We start from the raw sequence: 21,036 nt of genomic DNA on the forward strand, positions 1-21,036 counted from the left end.
GGTCGAGCGAGGGAACCGTGGTTTACTAAAGAAGTTGAATCTCTTGTGAAGAGGAAGAAGGAGGCTTACGTAGAGATGAGGCGTGAAGGCTCAGTTAGGGCACTTGAGAGTTACAAGTTAGCCAGGAAGGGCCTAAAGAGAGAGCTAAGAAGAGCCAGGAGGGGACATGAGAAGTCTTTAGCAGGTAGGATCAAGGAAAACCCTAAAGCTTTCTTATAGGTATGTCAGGAATAAAAGAATGATTAGAGTAAGATTAGGGCCAGTCAAGGACGGTAGTGGGAAGTTGTGCGTGGAGTCCGAAGAGATAGGAGAGGCGCTTAATGAATATTTTTTGTCAGTATTCACACAGGAAAAAGACAATGTTGTCGAGGAGAATACCGAGATACAGGCTATTAGACTAGACGGGATTGAGGTTCATAAGGAGAAGGTGTTAGCAATTCTGGAAAGTGTGAAAATAGATAAGTCCCCTGGGCCGGATGGGATTTATCCTAGGATTCTCTGGGAAGCTAGGGAGGAGATTGCAGAGCCTTTGGCTTTGATCTTTATGTCATCATTGTCTACAGGAATAGTGCCAGAAGACTGGAGGATAGCAAATGTTGTCCCCTTGTTCAAGAAGGGGAGTAGAGACAACCCTGGTAATTATAGACCAGTGAGCCTTACTTCGGTTGTGGGTAAAGTGTTGGAAAGGATTATAAGAGATAGGATTTATAATCATCTAGAAAGGAATAATTTGATTAGGGATAGTCAACACGGTTTTGTGAAGGGTAGGTCGTGCCTCACAAACCTTATTGAGTTCTTTGAGAAGGTGACCAAACAGGTGGATGAGGGTAAAGCGGTTGATGTGGTGTATATGGATTTCAGTAAAGCGTTTGATAAGGTTCCCCACGGTAGGCTATTGCAGAAAATACGGAGACATGGGATTGAGGGTGATTTAGCGGTTTGGATCAGAAATTGGCTAACTGTAAGAAGACAGAAGGTGGTGGTTAATGGGGAAATGTTCATCCTGGAGTTCAGTTACTAGTGGTGTACTGCAAGGATCTGTTTTGGGGCCACTGCTTTTTGTCATTTTTATAAATGACCTGGATGAGGGCGTAGAAGGATAGGCTAGTAAATTTGCGGATGGCACTAAAGTCGGTGGAGTTGTGGATAGTGCGGAAGGATGTTGCAGGTTACAGAGGGACATACATAAGCTGCAGAGTTGGGCTGAGAGGTGGCAAATGGAGTTTAATGCGGAAAAGTGTGAAGTGATTCACTTTGGAAGGAGTAACAGGAATACAGAGTACTGGGCTAATGGTAAGATTCTTGGTAGTGTGGATGAGCAGAGAGATCTCGGTGTCCATGTGCATAGATCACTGAAAGTTGCCACCCAGGTTGATAGGGTTGTTAAGAAGGCGTACGGTGCGTTAGTTTTTATTGGTAGAGGGATTGAGTTTCGGAGCCATGAGGTCATGTTGCAGCTGTACAAAACTCTGGTGCAGCCGCACTTGGAGTATTGCGTACAGTTCTGGTCACCGCATTATAGGAAGGATGTGGAAGCATTGGAAAGGGTGCAGAGGAGATTTACCAGGATGTTGCCTGGTATGGAGGGAAGGTCTTCTGAGGAAAGGCCGAGGGACTTGAGGCTGTTTTCGTTAGAGAGAAGAAGGTTTAAGAGGTGACTTAATAGAGACATACAAGATGATCGGAGGATTAGATAGAGTGGACAGTGAGAGCCTTTTTCCTTGGATGGTGATGGCTAGCGCAAGGGGACATAGCTTTAAATTGAGGGGTGATAAATATAGGACAGATGTCAGAGGTAGGTTCTTTACTCAGTAGTAAGGGCGTGGAATGCCCTGCCTGCAACAGTAGTAGACTCGCCAACTTTAAGGACATTTAAATGGTCATTGGATAAACATATGGATGATAATGGAATAGTGTAGGTTAGATGGGCTTCAGATTGGTTTCAACATCGCGGGCCGAAGGGCCTGTACTGCGCTGTAATGTTCTATGTTCAAAGTATTTCCCAGGACTTTGGGAAGCTAGGGAAGAAATTGCAGGGCCTCTAGCAGAGATATTTGTGTCAATGACAGCCACAGATAAGGTGCTGGAAGACTGGAGGGTGGCTAATGTTGTGCCATTACTTCAGAAACATTGTAAGGAAAAGCCAGGGAACTATAGACCAGTGAGCCTAAAGTCAGTGGTGGTTAAGTTGTTAGAAGGGATTCTGAGAGACAGGATCTATATGCCTTTGGAAAGGTAAGGGCTGATTAGGGATAGTCAGCATGGCTGTGTGTATGAGAAATCACGTTTGTCAAATTTTGAGTTTTTTTGAGGAAGTGACAAAAGATAGATAAAGGCAGAGGGGTAGACATTGTCCACATGGACGTTAGCAAGGCTCTTGAGCTTCTGCGTGACAGACTGGTTAGTATGATTAGATCACATGGAACCCGGGGGAACTAGCCAGTTGAATACAAAATTGGCTTGGTGTTGGAGGGTTGTTCAAATTGGAGGCCTGTGATCAGCAGTGTGCTGCATAGATTAGTGCCAGGTCTGCTGTTCACTTATAGAAATGATTTGAGTGAGAATATAGGAGGCACGGTTAGTAAGTTTGTGGATGACACCAAAATTTGTGGTGTAGTGGACAGTGAAGAAGGTAATCTTGATCTTGATCAACTGGGGTGAGGAATGGCAGATGGAGTTTAATTTAGATAAATGTGGTGTCTGGAGTTTGGTAAGACTGTCCGGGCATGACTTGCATATTTAATGGTAGAGCCGTGGGGAGTGTTGTCAAAGAGACCTTGGTGCAGGTACATTGTTCCTTGAAAGTGGCATCATAGGTGGACAGGGTGGGGAAAATGGCATTTGGCGTGCTTGCCTTCATCGGTCAGAGCATGGAGTATTGGAATTGGGATATCATGTTACAGCTGTACAAGATATTGGCAAGGCCATATTTTGAGTACTGCATACAATTCTGGTCACCCTGCTGTCGGAAAGATGTCATTAAAGTGGAAAGCGTGCAAAAAAGATTTACAAGGATGTTACTGAGACTGGAAGGTTTGAGTTATAAGGAGAGGTTGGATAGGTTGGGACGTTTTTCCTGGAGTTTGGATGTTGAGGGTGGCATTGTAGAGGTTTATAAAATAATCATGGGTGTGGATAGTTTTAACAGCCAAGGTCTTTTCCCCAGGGGAGGGGGAGTCAAATACTAGTGGGCATAAGTTTAAGGTGAGAGGAGAAAGATGTTAAAAGCAACCTGAGGGGCAACTTTTTCACACAGAGGACGATGTGTACGTGGAACAAGCTGCCAGTGGAAGTAGATGGGGCAGATACAATTACAAAATTTAAAAGACATTTGGACAGGGATGTGTATAGGAAGGGTTTAGAGGGATATGGGCAAAACACAGGCAAATGGGTCTACTTCAGCTAAGGCAATCTGGTCAGCATGGATGAGTTGGGCAGAAGGGCTAGTTTCTGTGTTGTATGCCTCTATGACTCTGACATCATAAAATGATGCATCATTACAAAATCCAAACAGGGCAGAAATGTGTAGAGCTCAAGAAAATAAAGATACGCTTGAGAGTTGAGACAGGTTGCTGAAGAAGGATTATTTGGACTATATGGGCTGCTAAGTTTGCTTTGCCATGGCAGAGTTTGGGATTCAGTGTCACTTGAAGGAAAATAAAGAGGGCTTATCGATGGGCTTAATATTTATTCATGATAGCATGTAACCTAGGTCTTGTGAACATTTAAAGAAACAAAGTTGATTTATAAAATCGAACAGAAGGAAAATAGTTGTTTTTTAATCAAACACATTTTAAGCTAAGTTTTTTTTAAGTTGGAAGTTATTGAAGATGAGGTCTTTAAGCAGGAGCATAATTTGAGATCGGTGTAATAGTTGAAGCAAGTGCTACTGTGGTATATCATGGTATACCTTTGTATCTTGTAAACATGTTACAGAAATTCATGATTTAAGATATTCTGGTTATTGCTCAAAAAGACAAATTTTGTCTTGCACTTAGCAGGACAAATTGCGAGAAGTATCAAAGTAAATGAAAAGCAACATTTGAACTGTATGAGAGGAGCCTTCTGATTGCTTGGCAAGTGGACTCTGCTGGGTCATTGCCTGGGAGAGTGCACCATTTAATGGTGACTGACAATTAACAGTGAAGTGTTGTTCAAGTTTTAACCAGTACAGGTTGACTTTCTAGTCAGGGTATTCCCTTGAGAAATGAGCCAGTGAATGGCAATCCTCCATTTTGTTGCATTCATCAGGCACAGTGTATGTTTGTGTTATTTCTGCCTGCCAAGTCCCCTGTACATTAATACACGTGGCCTCCAGTACATGCTAATATGTCCTACTGCAAGCGCTGGCCTAATCCGTACAAGACAATTGGTTTTGACAAAGTATTTTCTATTCAGCAGTACGCAAGTTTTGTACTATCAAATGACTACTTATATTCAGGTTACTGATTAGTATCACTTTTTATGCAATTTTATTCCTCAGGTTAAAAATCCTATGGCTTACGTTGTGCCAGATACACAATGATGTGGAAATAGAGGTTAGTTTTTCTTATGCCGTTTGGAGGACTATAACCTTTACGTTCATTTTATTATTTGGGTTAGATTTTTTAAAAACGCCTACCTGGAAATGATGAATCAGTCAAGTCTGAGTTATACATTCTAGCAAAGTTGATTGAACATTAAATGTTATTTATGTAGTTTCCTTTTCAAAATAATATAGATGGAAAATCGCTGAACAAATAGATCTAGTGGGAATTTCCTGACACTTGTCATCTCTCTCTCATCCCGTTCTGCATTAAGAATTTCAACCACAGACCAGTTTCCGATATTGTTTCTTTCTGTTCCTTTCCAAATTTGAGGAATTTTTTTTTTTAAGCAAAAGTACCAGAATCATCAAATCATTTTAGCTTTGGTGCCCGTTCCTTAATTCAACTAAATTTTTTTTACATATACATTCCTAACAAACAAGGGCAATTAGATTTAAATCAGAAGAGCTTTTTACTTGCCAAACTAAAATTTTGTACACTATCTCAAGGCTGTTTTTAAAGATGTTTAAGATGGCTATTACAGCCATTAAAATTTCCCAGTTGTGCAAATGGAAAATTCATTTTGTTACATTTTCACTTTTGAATTGCAACATGCTAAACACTTAAGTTATAAATTCTGATGCGTACTGCTATAAAAATGGATAAAAGCTGTTTAGAATATAAATTTTCCCTTTATCACAATGCTAGAGAATAATGGAAGAATATATTCATCATCTTTAACCAAATTGCTGTTGGTAGGTACACACCAGACAATTAAAACTTTGAAAATTGAAAAGGTTTTAAATTGCAAATGCTTCAGTACACCCTGTGAATGTAGTTATTTTTAAATTGACTAATTTAGTAAATATCACAAGTGCATTAGGAATGTTTAATAACTCAGCTTGTAGAATTCCCATGATTGTTTTCACAGGTTCCTCTGCATGAACTGATGGTTTCAATGCAATACACAGGGTTCAATTTTATCTCCTTAGAGGTAGCGAAAAGGGGAAATAATTGGGTGCATTAGCTTTGGAGAAAGACTCGCCCACTTCTTGCCACCTTATCGGTTGGGTGCTGAGTGAGGAGTTCTATACACAATCTTCTCCAATTCATCAGCAATTAAGGCCCTTGAGTGGTTAATTAGTTGCCACTTCATATCCAAATATACATATGAGCAAGAAGGAGAAATGGGCTATTTAGCTGAGTCTGCTCTGCCATTTACGAAGATCATGGGCTGATCTGATGGAGAGCTCAACTGCATTCCTGCCTACCCTGATAACATTTAATGCCCTTGCTTAATGAGAATCTACTACTACTACTGTCTTAAAATTAGTCAAGGACTCTGCTTCCCCCACCTTCTCAGGAGGAGAGTTTAAGACTCAAAAAAAATCTCATCTGCTTTAAATGGATGACTCCCTGATTTTTAAACAGTAACCCCTAAATTATAGATTCTCTTATGAGAGGAAACACTCTCTAAATCTACCCTGTCAAGACCCCTCAAGATCTTGTTTGCAGTTAAGTCGCCTTATTCTCCAGCTACTATAAGCCTAGCCTATTCAACTTCTCCTCATAAGATAGTCCACACATTCCATTTATTAATCTAGTAATCTTCTGTGAACTGCTTCCAATAAATTTACATCCATCCTTAAATAAGACAGCCAATACTGTACTCCAGATGTGATATCATCAGTGCCTTGTATGTTGAAGCATAACCTGCTATATTTCATATTCAGCTCCCCTCATGATAAATGATTCTGCTGTCTACTATACCTCCATACTAACCTTTTTATGATTCATTTGTTAGGGCACCCGATCCCTCTGTCTTGGAGTTCTGCAGTCTCTGACCATTTGGATAATATGCTTCCTTTCCATTCCTTGTGCCAATGTTGCATCCTTTCTCACATTATACTCTGTCGGATTTTTGCCCTCTCACTTAACCTATCAATATCCCTCTGTGGCATTCTTATGTCCTGTTCACAGCTTTTTTCCTCTCCTTCCAAACATTCATGCAAGTCATTTTTGTAAGTTATAAACATTTAAAGTCCCAGCACCAACCTCTGACACACCACTTGTCACATCTTGCTAACCTGGAAACGATCCACTTATACCTACTATCTCCTTCATGTTGCCAGCCAATCTTCTATTCGTACAAATATGCTACCCTCAATGATATGTGCTTTTTTGCAATAATCTTCGAGGCATTCAATCAAACGGCTTCTGGAAATCTAAGTACTGCACGTCCATCAGTTCGCTTTAATCTACAGCATGTGTTACCAACACAAGGAGATCCAATAGATTAGTCAAAAATGATTTTTCTCTAAAGCTTATGTTGACTCTGCCTGATTACCTTTAACTATTCCAACTGGCCTACTGTAACTTATTTTAATAATAGTTTCCAGCATTTTACCCTCTGGCAGATATTAAACTAACTGGCCTGTTGTTTCTGCTTTCTCCCTGGCTCTTTTTCAAACAAAGGAGTGACATTCACTAATTTGCAATCTAATGGGACCTCCCCAAATCAAGGGACTTTCAGAAAATTAAAACAAATGCACCATTGCACTAGCCACTTTTTTTAAAGCCCCAAGATGAAGTCCATTAGCACCTAGGCACATGTCAACTTAGGCTCTGATAATTTGCTCAGTATCATTTCTTTGGCAGTGGTGATTTTCTGATGTTCCTCCCTCCCTTCCATTTCCTGATTTATTGCTGCATCTGGAATATCGTAACCCCTAAAGTGAGGATGAATGCAAATTGTCTGTTGTCACCTTGTCTTGTCACCTGCCAGCTCTTTATAATCCATTATTAATTCTCCAGACTCACTTTCTATAGAATTAATGCTCATTTGGCTAACTCTTCTTAAATATTCACAAACGTATTATCTGTTTATATTTCTGGCTAGCTTTCTAATTTTTGTTTTTTAGGTCATTCTTTGTATATATTTTTCACCAGTTTGAGCTACCATTTGTATTTGCACAATTATGTGCTTTTTTTTGGGCAGGGCCAACCCTCGTAATTTTTTTTTACTTTTTTGGAAAATATCTTAAGTCCCCATTGCATCTCTACTGACCTTCTCCTGAACTTGTTGCACCTATTCACTGTTTTCATGCCCTCATAATTACTCTTCTGTAAATCCTTAAAATCTCAAACTGAATATATTATTCAATAATATGGTTGCTGTTATCTAGGGGCTGATTCACTTTGAGATCATTAATTCATCCTATTTCAGTTCAGGATATCAGGTCCTCTATTGTCTGCTCTCTGGTCGGTTCCAAAACTGGCAATTTTAAGGAACTATACTGAAAACATTTTTGAGTTCCTCATTTAGGCTGTCTTTACCCAACTAATTTTTCCAGTCTGTACAAAGTAAAATCGCCCATGATTGTTGAATCGTAGAAAGAGGCCTTTCGATCCATCGAGTCTGCATTAACTCTCCAAAGAACTGACCTAATACTGATGCTAGTCCTCCATGAGCTTTAACCCACTTCTGCACCAGTCTTTCAAGTCATGTATCCATCTCTGTAACCTGATTTTACCTTTGCCAGTTTTTACATTGCTCAGGCAATAACAATGCAGAGATTTTGACCTTTGTAGTTCTACTTCATTTCACGTAGATGCTCATACTGACTATGCAGAACCACCTCTTTTCTGCTTAATTTGATGCCTGTATGGACCATGACATTTGGATCCTTCCCATCCAGTGCTGTGGCCTCAGTGACTCAGTAATCTGCCTTCCCAGTAGGTGAGAAAATAACTACTTTTCTTGACTGGGAAGCCAGAGCTACGTGCCTGCCAGCTGGGGATGAGACACTATATGCCACAATCTGGGGTCATTCGGGGTATCAATTGGTGTAAGAGGGTGGCCACTGAAAACAGTACCCTGTTCTTCCTTTCAACCCTCTGACTATCACTGCAAGACTCTAAAGAAAAAGACCTGCCTTCTTGCCCATGAATTCCTTGAAGATTAAGCCCCCAACAACAATTACCAGGGCCAAGAAGCTGTAGTTCTGTAATTGATGGTATATTTTGGTGAGCTGGAAATTTATCATTGCCATCTGTGATTCACTGACAAGCTAACAAGTCCAAAGACTGACTGGAGTCCAATTCTTAATCAGGAATTCATAAAAGGTTTTAGGGATAGTTTATTAAAGCTTACTGATTCAAGTCCTAGTGTGTCTGTTGCCGTTGAACATGGCCACTTAGGTTGCCCATGGAAAATCTCTGCCATGATGCCTAATGGAACTTTTGACAATAATATTTCGGGATGAGTCAAATAACTCTAGTAACTCCGATTTATTTCTCCTAAAATGCTTGATATTGTAGAATTTGGAAGCAAATAGTTTGGATTAAAAGATTCATTAAGTTTAATTTGCATTATAAGTTGATCTTATTAAGAATATTTCACCATTCTGTATATAGTTATTTGAAATAATCTGGTTCATTGTCAAAAGCAGTTTTTAAGAGCTATATTAATTTTGTTTTCAGTTTTTGCCAGTATATACACCTTCTGCGGAGGAAAAGAGAAACCCTATTTTGTATGCAAATAATGTTAGAAAGGTAATGGCAAAGTAAGTATAATAATAATTAACGCAAAACTTAATGTAATGTAATCAACATATCCATTATTTTAGTCCCCAATACCAATGCAGACAATCGGGAGCGTCAAAAAAGATTTTTTTGTGGCTCGGATCTCATATCCCCTGAGAGGTCAGTTCAAGGAGTGTGTATTCAGTCTTCCAAGCCATTGGATAAAAACTAAAGCTCCTTTTAGGCATACTTTTTTTTTTAGTATTTTAATGTGAGCTCTTGAATGAATTTAAAGCAGAAAAGCAGCACTGACCCACCCAATTTTTCAAAAAATAATGCAAACTATTTAACATTTTTATTTACTAACTTGCATTGCAGAAGTTATACACTTGGACTTTTAAAATCCTTATGCACTTCTGCCAACCTGAAATAGATGATTAAACTCTATCCTGAATCGAGTGTTTACTTTGTAGCCTTGAAGAAAAATGATTCCACCCTGGAAAAATGTATTTTATTCCTTTATTCATGAACAGGATGTGGGCATTGCTGGCTCGGCAGCATTTATTGCCCACCCCTAATTGCCTAGAGAGCAGTTCAGTGTCAACCACATTGCTGTGGGTCTGGAGTCGCATGTAGGCCAGACCAGGTGAGGCTAGCAGTTTCCTTCCCTAAAGGGCATTAGTTTTTCCGACAATTGACAATGGATTCATGGTCATCATTAGATTCTTAATTCCAGTTATTTTATTGAATTCAAATTCCACCATCTGCTGAGGTGGGATTTGAACCCGGGTCCCCAGATGTTATCTGGGTCTCTGGATTAACAGTCCAGTGATAATACCACTAGGCCATCACCTCCCCCTGGTATTAATGGTAAAGAGTTCTTGCAAAGTTATCTGATCTGAGATCTAGACCAGCAATTACGATAACACATGGAGTGTGCGGTTTGACATGCATATATAATGAGTGCATACAGTTCCACTTAGATTCACTTTGATTGAAACCAGTATCAGCAGCATGAATTTGTGATCTTAACAGAACACAAGAATAAGTTGTAATCAGCGTAAACTTTTGTCTGAGAATATCTTGTGTAACAGAGCAGCCAGAGACCCCCTCTATGAAGGACTGTTCAACCTCCATTAAACATAATAAAATCGAGTACAGGAGTGTGAGTCTATGTTTCTCATGTTTTATGGTAGATACCTAATCTCGCCATCTCTCTGCTTAACGTACAGTGTATTTTTTAAATGCTGCTTCATATCATTTTTTTTTGAGGTAATCCATGTTGCTGTATTCCTTAATAAAAGGGAATGGGCAAACTTTTTAATTTTTGTAATTATTGCTAATTTATAGAGGTTATTCATTGTAGTTCATTGCTTTGTACAAAAACACTCAGAATTTACATCTAACGCTGCCTAGCTTTAACCCAAGTCTATAATGTAGTAATGTACTATAAGTTTTTTTTTGAACCTGTTCCTTTTAGCGCTCTTGGTGTTCCTGTGACTGACTACACATTTGAAGATTGTCAGCTTGTAATGTCTGACAGCCAGCTGAAGCTACCTGTGGATACCTGTCTACTAGAATTTGCAAAACTTGCCAGAAAACTCGAGTAGGTTCTGTTTTACTTTTTATTTATAATGGTAACTAAAAGAAAGGAAACACAATTCTTGCTGTTTAAATTCAGCCATATCGCTTTTCTAGAATTAGTTGTGATAGTCAGTCTGTCTTTTAATTATTTAACACCTGACCTGTTATGATCCATTCAAATTGAATGTGTTAGATTTATTCACAAATGTTCAACTACTATGCTATGCAGAGGGACCTGGGTGTCCTTGTGCATGAATCACAGAAGGTAGGTCTGCAGGTACAACAAGTAATTAGGAAGGCAAATGGAATTTTACCCTTCATTGCTAAAGGGATTGAAATAAAAAGCAATATAAAATGTATTTAAATCAGTGCAATCAAGCAACATAATACAGTAACATAAATGGCATTATGAGAAATGGTCTGCTTTAAAACTTTTCACTTTAAGTTGATGGCGTTCAGAGAATGGCCTCCGACTGAATTTTACTCATTCTGCTAATGCTTATACTGGCACATTGCAGGAGCAATTATCCTAGTACCAAGTTCCACTCCATTCTACCCCACCCTTCAAACCCCTGTGACACTGCAAGTATTTCCTTTTCAGATAATGGTCTGATTCTCTTTGACAAACCATGACTGAATCTGCTGCCGCTACTTTTTCAGGCAGTGCATTACAGAGCCTAACCACTTGCAAAAGGACAGTTTTCCCTATGTTGCCTTTACTACTTTTCCCAATTAAATCAAATTAGCTGATGTTTCTGCAGCAGCAGATCACATGTTTTAAGTAACTGCTCGTCGGGAAATTTGTAACATTTGCATTTGACTGTGGCTGGGAATCTGGGTGCAATGTATTCATGCATCCCAAGCAAATACTTTTGGTGGAAAGTCATACTTGCTGACCTATGGGCATGCTCAATTTTGTTTGATTTGGATGAAGACTTTGAAGGTTTTGGCTTGAAAGATTGCAAGGATGTAGAAGGGAGGTTGGGGAAAGGGAACGTAAGTATGGGCTGAACTGACTTGTGTTTAAAATTTGACTTGATTCTGCCAAATTAAGCTCTTAACTGGGCAGATATCATGTAGAAATGCAAGATGCTGAAGAATGTCCTGACAGTGAACTGGTTATTTTGTAAAAGCTTTATATTTTTAAAAATCCATTAACTATAGACATCTTAAAAGTAATCTTTCAGAAACATGAGTATACCAATTAGGGGCAGGAGTCGGCAACTCAGGCCCTTGAGGTTGCTCCTCCATTTGCGAAGGTCATAACTGATGTGATTATGGCCTCAGTTCAATTTTTCATGTCTACCACTTATACCCTTTGACTCTGTTGTTAATCCAGAAACCTCAATTTAAATATTCAATGACCTGTCTCCACTGCTCTTTGGAGAATTTCACAGACCTATGATCCTCTGAGTTTCTTGAAAAAAAAATTTCTTCCCTGTCTTAAAATGGAGAGCCTTATTTTCGATGATAGCAAGAGCTGCAAGTGCTGGAGTCAGTCAGCACAGTGTGGAATTGGAGGAACACAGCAGGTCAGGCAGCATCAGAGGAACAAGAAAGTCAACCTGTATGTTCCTCCTGCCTTATTTTCTAATTTTGTCCGCTTGATCAGCCTTCCCTCTAATGGGAAATGTTCTCTCAGTAGGCACCCTGTTAATGCCCCTAAGGATCAAGATGTTTCAGTGAGATTTCCTAAATTCCATTAGATGCAGACCCCAACTGTCGAATCTTTGTTCCAGAGAGTCAAGTGAACATTTTCTGAACTGCTTTTAAAGTTGCTATATTCTTTCTAGAGTGAGGAGACCAAAATTGTACAACATATTTAACGTGGCCTGGCAAACATTGTACCAAAACATTTTCTACTTCATACTGTATTCTCCTTGCAACAGTACATATTGTTTTTCCGAATCTTTCTGCCAAAGTGAAAGAGTTCACATTTTTCCACATTCTACTCCATCTGCTAATTTTTTGCCCACTCAAATTATCTAATTCCTTTAGTAGGTTCGTCTCCTCCTTGCAATGTACTTTCCTACCTACCTTTCATCACATTTAACAACCATACAATCTATTCCTTGTTCCATATCATTTATATAGATTGTAAATAATTTTTCTTCAGCACTAACCAGTTGGCACTCCACTGGTCACAGCTTGCCAACCCAGAAATGACACATTTATTCCTACTGTCCACTTCCTTTTGGCCAGCCAATCTTTCTGATATGTTACCCTGTGTATCAAGAGCTCTTTCTTTACATGGTAGTATTTGATGTGGTATCTTATGAAATGACTTTTGGTAAATAAACCAAGTACACCACATCTGTGACAACAAGGTGCAGGGCTGGATGAACACAGCAGGCCAAGCAGCATCATAGGAGCAGATAGTTTACCCTTTCATTCATGTGGCTTGTTACTTCCTGAAAGAACTGTAATAAATTATGCCGATATGATATCCCTTTTAACAAAATCATCCTGACTCTACATAATTAAGATTTTCTAAGAGCCTTACCACCGCAATAATCAATTGTAGTGTTTTCCCTTTGACAGCGATTAGACTAACAGCTTGCAGTAACCTGCTTTCTGTCTCCTTCCTTTCTTGAATAGAGAAGGTACACTCTCAGTTTCCCAGTCTGGCGTGACTGTTCTAGAATCAAAGGAATTCTGGAAAATTAAAACTAATGCAGCTACTTCATTTAGGCATCATCCTTGTGTTATATCAAGTCCTGGTAACCACCTTTTTCAGTACTCTTCCCTGCTCATTTTAATTGCTTTACATTTCCTTTCACCTCTTGATTTCCAGATATTTCTGGGGGATGGATTTTGTATCTTCTGAAGAAATATCTGTTCGTTGCTTCTGCTGTTTCCTTGCTTTCTATTATTTGTTACTCAAACAAGCATTCTGGAGGACCCACACAGACGTTACAGTTCTGAGGAAGGGTCACCGGACCCAAAACGTTAACTCTGTTTTCTCCTTCACAGATGCTGCCAGACCTGCTGAGCTTTTCCAGCAACTTTGTTTTTGTTCCTGATTTACAGCATCCGCAGTTCTTTTGGTTTTTATTACTTTATCCCCCCCTTTTTGGTACCTTGTGTAATTCTTTTTGGTATTGATGGCTAGTTTTCTTTGTACTTTAATTAATCTATCATTTTTTAGTCATCTTTGCAGGTTTTAAATTCTGTCCAATCTCTTGACCAACCACTATTTTAATCAGTAACACAGCTAAGAATTTCAGTTTACTTTTCATCAATTTTTCCGCTGAGAATGGATTAATCTCGAAGGTATTTTATATACTGTGACCTTGGTGCTCAAGCAGTGGAGTCATGATGAACGGCATGTATTTGTGTAAAAATGTTACTTGTGCAAATCTGAGTGCAATTTTGATATAGACACTACTGTGTTGATAGACATTCCTGTTTTTTCTTCTTTTTAAAAAAACAGAAGGAATTGATTCAATAGTTTGCATGTCTAGCCCAGTTTGCTTATGTTTAAAAACATGCTTGTTTGCATTAAGCTCGAGTTGTGCGATATCTCTGTTTTTATCTATTCCTTCCACAATCGTCAGATTTGGTGTATAATGTAGTTTTTGCACAGTATATGCATTTCAGTTTACACTAAGGCATGTAAAAATGATCTACATATCAGCTTACAATGAATGCTGATTATTAGCATCTTGATACAAAATAAATACAGTCGGAGGTACTGATTACTAAATGCTTGTGAAAGGTGACCTTTTGGGTATTTTTTTAAAAGTAATTTCAGTACTTGAAGAAGAAACATCAGACTTGGGTTCTACAGCCCATGCGAATACAAATTGTACTTCCTTGGAGGTGATCTTTACTTTTTACAGAAAATGTCAGGATATGTCATGACAGTGATCAGTGGATTATGTAGACAATGTCATTTAGCCCATTTTAGTTACTCCATTAAGAAACACCCTTTAATCTCTGTGGTGCAGCATCTAGTTGAATTCTTTTTAGATTTTATGACTATACTAACCTAGTTAGAAGTCCAAACATGTATTTATTAGTTCCCCAAAATGCTAGTCAAGATTTGCCATTTATAATTTGCACCTATGGCAGTGATCACCAGTTTATTTTAGTTCTGTTTTCCAGATTACACTTAGCATGCAAATCACTTTTTCCATACAATTTATTATTTTTAATGGTTCTAAAGAGTAGTCTATGTCAGTTCCATTCAGGATTGAAAAAGAAAGCTTTTACTTTTAACTGGTAACATTGGGAAATGAATGAACCAAGCATTCACTTAGCAGTAGTATCATATTTATGTTGTCAAAATATGTTTGAACAGGGTGCTATGCCTTCTACTGGTTATTGCTCATGTTCCCAAAATACAAAAAAAAATCTATTTCTTAAAAATGTTAACATAGGAAAAGTATATTGAAGAAATTATACGGATGGGTTTAAAAAAGAACTCTGAATTCCTTTTTTGACCTGCCTTTGTGAATTTACTTGCTGTTCCTGATTTAGGATTTTTTTCTTGCTCTACTGAGTGAACTTTACTCTGATCCAGCTGGTTCACATTTTGCTGCAGTTGCTGTTCCTTACAGGCTGACTGCTGTTTTACACCTGGTTCCCATCGTTGCTTTCGGTACTCATCGTCAAGAGCTTCTGCCACGTTTTGCTAGCGTGTTAGCATCTCACACTATTACTGCTGCTTACTAGCTTCTTCATCTGCACTGATCCTGTGATTTATCTCTTGCTCACCCAATTCTTGAACTTCACTGTTTTTTGGTTCCTGAGTTTCACTCACATTCCACCTCATTACTCTGTTCCAACATTAGACCTACCTGCCTGTATTTCAGACATAGGAAGTAATGATGCATCTTTCCTGGACCCTTAGTTAAACCTAGACAACAAGGTGCAGGGCTGGATGAACACAGCAGGCCAAGCAGCATCATAGGAGCAGAGAGGCTGACGTTTCGGGCCTAGACCCTTCATCAGAAAAGGGGGAGGGGAAGGGGGTTTTGAAATAAATAGGGAGAGAGTGGGAGGCGGATAGAAGAGGGATAGAGGAGAGGATAGGTGGAGAGGAAACAAACAGGTCGAAGAGGCGGGGATGGGGCCAGGAAAGGTGAGTGTAGGTAGGGAGTTAGGAAGGGGATAGGTCAGTCCAGGGAGGACGGACAGGTCAAGGGGGTGGGATGAGGTTGGTCGGTAGGAGATGGAAGTGCGGCTTGAGGTGGGAGGAGGGGATAGGTGGGAGGAAGAACAGGTTAGGGAGGCAGGGATGAGCTGGACTGGTTTTGGGATGCGGTGGGGGGAGGGGAGATTTTGAAACTTGTGAAATCCACATTGATACCATTGGGCTGCAGGGTTCCCAAGCGGAATATGAGTTGCTGTTCCTGCAACCTTCGGGTGGCATCGTTGTGGCACTGCAGGAGGCCCAGGATGGACATGTCGTCTGAGGAATGGGAGGGGGAGTTGAAATGGTTTGCGACTGGGAGGTGCAGTTGTTTGTTGCGAACCGAGCGTAAGTGTTCTGCAAAGCGGTCCCCGAGACTCCGCTTGGTTTCCCCGATGTAGAGGAAGCCACACCGGGTACAGCGGATGCAGTATACCGCATTGGCAGATGTGCAGGTGAACATCTGCTTGATGTGGAAAGTCTTCTTGGGGCCTGGAATGGGGGTGAGGGAGGAGGTATGGGGGCAGGTGTAGCACTTCCTGCGGTTGCAGGGAAGAGTGCCGGGTGTGGTGGAGCTGGAGGGGAGTGTGGAGCGGACAAGGGAGTCACGGAGAGAGTTGTCCCTCCGGAAAGCAGATAAAGGTGGGGAGGGAAAGATGTCTTTGGTGGTGGGGTCGGATTGCAGATGGCGGAAGTGTCGGAGGATGATGCGTTGGATCCGGAGGTTGGTGGGGTGGTACGTGAGGACGAGGGGGATTCTTTTTTGGTTTTTATTGCGTGGACGGGGTGTGAGGGATGAGGTGCGGGAGATGTGGGAGACACGGTTGAGGGCGTTCTCGACCACCGAGGAGGGGAAGTTACGGTCCTTGAAAAACGAGGACAACTGAGATGTACGGGAGTGGAATGCCTCATCCTGGGAGCAGATGCGGCGGAGGCGAAGGAATTTGGAATAGGGGATAGCATTTTTGCAGGAAGGTGGGTGGGAGGAGGAGTATTCTAGGTAGCTGTGGGAGTCGGTGGGCTTGAAATGAATATCGGTTTCTAGGTGGTTGCCCGATATGGAGACAGAGGGGTCCAGGAAAACCTGCCTGGTTGAGGTTCAGCTCCATAATCCTCCTCAACTGTCTGTCTCCGCTGGTGAGCTTTCAGTAAGGTACGCGTTTATAGTCTGTCCCTTGTTTTACATTAGCTGTCTATCTGAACCTTTTATTGCAGATTTGTCCATTTACACTGTCTGCAAGTCAACCATGCTCATCTTTTTATTACTTGCCTGGCAGATCCTTTGCCTATACTGTCTATCCATTGCCATTACAAGACCCTGGCACACGATTCTCCTGGTGATTGACATATGCGTGAAGCCACAGCTATGCATTGTGCCCTTCTGGATTCTGTGAAGAGCCGTCAAGCTATTTCTCATTGCTTTCTTAGCACCAAATTTCTTTGTCTTGCTTCAGCCACCCACATTGCTCCTACAGACTGTGTCAACAAATAAATCACTGATTCTCTCTGCATATCTGCCTAGAATTGTGAACTTATTAACTACAACCATAAAATCTTACTCTTTACTGAGGCTTCAGTGATGCCAGTAATTTTCACCTGTCTCTTTGATGCAAACCTAATCACCAGATCACACCTTGGTCTCTCTCCCTGCACTTCTGACACATTCCCAGTGAGCACTTCAATCTAATTCATTGGTCATTTTCTTAAAAGTCATAGTTTGCTAGAGCGCTCCCTTGTATCCCTGAAAAGCTGATTTTCTTGTGAATTCTGAGTTTCCACTTTCTGCTTCTACAAGGAGACTGCAGTCTTCCTTGCATCCCCCTTCCCATACCAGCTACTCAAGCTTGTAATTCAACACTGACTAGGAATTGAGAACACATTTTTTGAAAAAAATTGAGCTTTTTTTCATGAAAGCACAATGCTCACTGATAGTCTCCCTTTCATACAAATTATGCCCTAAAATGAAGCATTGAATTAAGTGTACATTCATTAAGTGTTCATTCCCAGATCAATTTTACATCACTAAGAAACTGCAGGCTATTCAAAATGTGATTTAATTTGAAACCTTTAAAAGATTAGTATAAGGACCACACTTGAATATTTACAAATATAGTTTAATTTTGGTAAACTTATGATAGCTGATAGCATTTTCTTGTTAAGACAATGTCACTAACTGTCTTAGAACTTTGAAATTGACTAATGATCATAATGTTCTTATTATAATTTCAGTTTGAAGCCTGATAAAATTGAAAAAGAACTAGATGAACTTGCAGAAAGTGCCAAAAAAGTGAAAGGAGGAATGACAACTCTGGAGACTTTTGCTCATTATTTGAAATTGCCAATTTGTGATGTAGTAACAGATATGTTTTTACTTTTCGCTGAGGTAAGCTATATTGCCAACAATTGTTAAATGTACAGAGTTTAATACATTTTTCAATTCTTATTTCAGATGAGTTGGATGTACTCTTACCTGTAAACTTGTATTCTGTATATACAAATGGCATTACCAATTTATTAATAATTGATATATTAAACTGTGTTTACTTCAATGCAAGAGGCCTGACAAATAAGGCAGATGAACTCGAGCCATGGTTGGGAACATGGGACTGGGATATCATAGCTATTACAGAAATGTAGCTCAGGGAAGGGCAGCAACAGCAACTTAATGTTCTAGAGTACAGATTCAATAGGAAGGATAGAAAGGGGAGCGAGAGAGGAGGGGGAATGGCATTTTTGGTTAGGGATAACATTACGACTGTACTTGGGAAGAACGTTCCTGGGAATACATCCAATGAAGTTATTTGGGTGGAAGTGAGAAATAAGAAAGGGATGATCATCTTATTGGGATTGTACTATAGTTCCCCAATAGTCAGCAGGAAATTGAAGCAAATGTTTAAGGAGATCTCCGATATCTATAAGAATGATAGGGTTGTAATGGTAGGGGATTTTAACTTTCCAAACATAGACTGGGACTGCTGTGGTGTTAAGGGCTTGGATATAGAGGATTTTAAGTGTGTCCAAGAAAATTTTCTTATTCACTATGTGGATGAACCTACTAGAGAAGGAGCAAAACTTGACTGTCTCTTCGGAAATATGGCAGGGCAAGTGACTGAGATGCCAGTTGGCCGCGGGGGTGCATTTTGGGGTCAATGATCATAATTATTTTAAAACCAGTTATAATTATGGAAAAGAATAGAACTGATCAAAACGTTAAAGTTCTAAATGGAGGAAGGCTAATTTAGGCAGTATTAGTTAAGAACTTCCAAAAGTTGATTGGGAGAAGCTGTTCTCGGGTAGAGGTGGTTGGAAAGTGGGAGGCCTTGAGAAATGAGAGTCCAGTTGGTCTGAAGGGCAAAGCTGATCGATGTAGGCAGTGTTGGATGACTAGAGAAATTCACGCTGTGGTCAAGAAAAAGGAGGCACACGTCACATATAGACAGTTGGGATTGAGTGAATCCCTGGAGGAGTACAAGGGCAGTCGAAGTATACTGGAGGGAAATCAGGAGGGTAAAAATGGACATGAGAGCGTTTTGGCAGAGTTTTAGGAGGAATACAAAGAGATTCTACAAATATATTAACATCAAAAGAGTAACTAGGGAGAGAATAATGCCCCTTAAAGGTCAACCGGGCCATCTGTTTGGAACTGCTGGAGATGGGGGAGAGACTAAATGAGTATTTCACATCAGTATTTACTGTGGAGAAGGATATGGAAGCTAGAGAACTTGGAGAAATAAATGGTGATATCTTGCAAAGTGTCTATGTTACAGAGGAGGTGATGCTGGGCATCTTAAGATGCATAAAGGTAGATAAATCCCTGGGAACTGATCAAGTATCTCAAGAACTTCGTGGGAAGGTAGGGAAGAAATTGCTGGGCCAATGGCTGAAATATTTATTTCATCGATAGCAACAAGTGAGGTGCCAGAAGAATGGAGGTTGGCTAACGTGGTGCCATTATTTAAGAAAGGTGGTAAGGAAATGTCAGGGAACTATAGATCGGAGAGCCTGACATCAATGGTGTATTGGAAAGGCAAGGGCTGATTAGAGGTAGTCAGCATGGTTCTAAGATGCATGGGAAATCGTTTCTCGCTAACTTGATTTGAGTTTTTGAAGTGACAAAGGTGGTGGTTGAAGGCAAAGTAGTGAACATTGTCGAACGCCTTGCTGAAGTCTATATAGGCAAGGTTCCTCATGGTAGGCTGGTTAGCAAGGTTAGATCACGTGGAATCCAGGGAGAACTAGCCATTTGGATACAAAATTGGCTTGAAATAATGAAAGAGCTTGGTGATGGAGGGTTTTTTGGACTGGAGGCCTGTGACCAGCGGTATGCTGTAAGGATCGGTGCTGGGTTCATTGCTTTTTATCATTTATGTAAATGATTTGGATGTGAATATAGAAGGAATAGTTAGTATGTTTGCAGATGATACCAAAATTGGTGGTGTAGTGGACAGTGAAGGTGGTTATCTGAATACAATGGCACCTTGTTCAGACTGGCCGATGGGCCGAGGAATGGCAGATTGAGTTTAACTTAGATACATGTGAGCTGTTGCATTTTGGTAAGGCTTTTCAGGGCAGGACTTGTACAGTTGACAGTAGGGTCCAGGAGAATGTTGCTGAACAAAGAACTTGGGGTGCAGGTTCATAGTTCCTTGAGAGTGGAATCGCAGGTAGACAGGATAGCGAAGAGGGTGTTTGGTATATTTGCCTTTATTGATCAGTGCATTGAATGTAGGATTTGGGATGCCATGTTGCGGTTGTACAGGATGTTGGTTAGGCCACTTTTGGAATACCGCATTCAATTCTGTTCCTACTGCTGTAGGAAAGGTCTTGTTGAATGCGAAAAGCTAAAGAAAAGATTTACAAGGATGTTGCCTGGGTTGGACGTTTTGAGTTATAGGGAGAGGCTGGATGGTCAGAGGCTGAGGGTTGACCTTACAATAGTTTATAAAATCATGAGGGACATGAATAGGGTGAATAGCCAATGTCTTTTTCTCGGGGTGGGCGTATTCAAACTAAAGGGGCTAGGTTTAAGGTGAAGGGAAAGATATTAATAAAGGGACTCAAAGGGCAACCTTGTCACGCAGAGGGAGGTGCATTGTATGGAATGAGCTGCCATAGGAAGTGGTGGAGGCTGGTAAAATTACAACATTTAAAAGGCATCTGGATGCACATGAATAGAAAGTGTTTAGAGGGATATGGGCCAAATGCTGGCACATGGGACTAGATTAATTTAGGATATCTGGTTGACATGGACGAGTTGGACCAAAG

At 40.3% G+C, this 21,036-nt stretch overlaps 1 protein-coding gene across 1 annotated transcript in view; it reads left to right on the forward strand.

The window, feature by feature from the left end:
* LOC109920816 (lysophosphatidylcholine acyltransferase 1) overlaps positions 1–21,036 on the forward strand; it is a 134,079-nt gene that overhangs the window by 93,638 nt on the left and 19,405 nt on the right. Inside the window, exons 8-11 of the mRNA XM_048608659.1 lie at positions 4,484–4,538; positions 9,009–9,091; positions 10,531–10,656; positions 18,001–18,154. Coding sequence (XP_048464616.1) covers positions 4,484–4,538; positions 9,009–9,091; positions 10,531–10,656; positions 18,001–18,154 — 418 coding nt within the window. The remainder of the gene's footprint in view (positions 1–4,483; positions 4,539–9,008; positions 9,092–10,530; positions 10,657–18,000; positions 18,155–21,036) is intronic.

Source organism: Rhincodon typus, chromosome 2 (genome assembly GCF_021869965.1).
Source record: "Rhincodon typus isolate 14 chromosome 2, sRhiTyp1.1, whole genome shotgun sequence".
NCBI lineage: Eukaryota > Metazoa > Chordata > Chondrichthyes > Orectolobiformes > Rhincodontidae > Rhincodon > Rhincodon typus.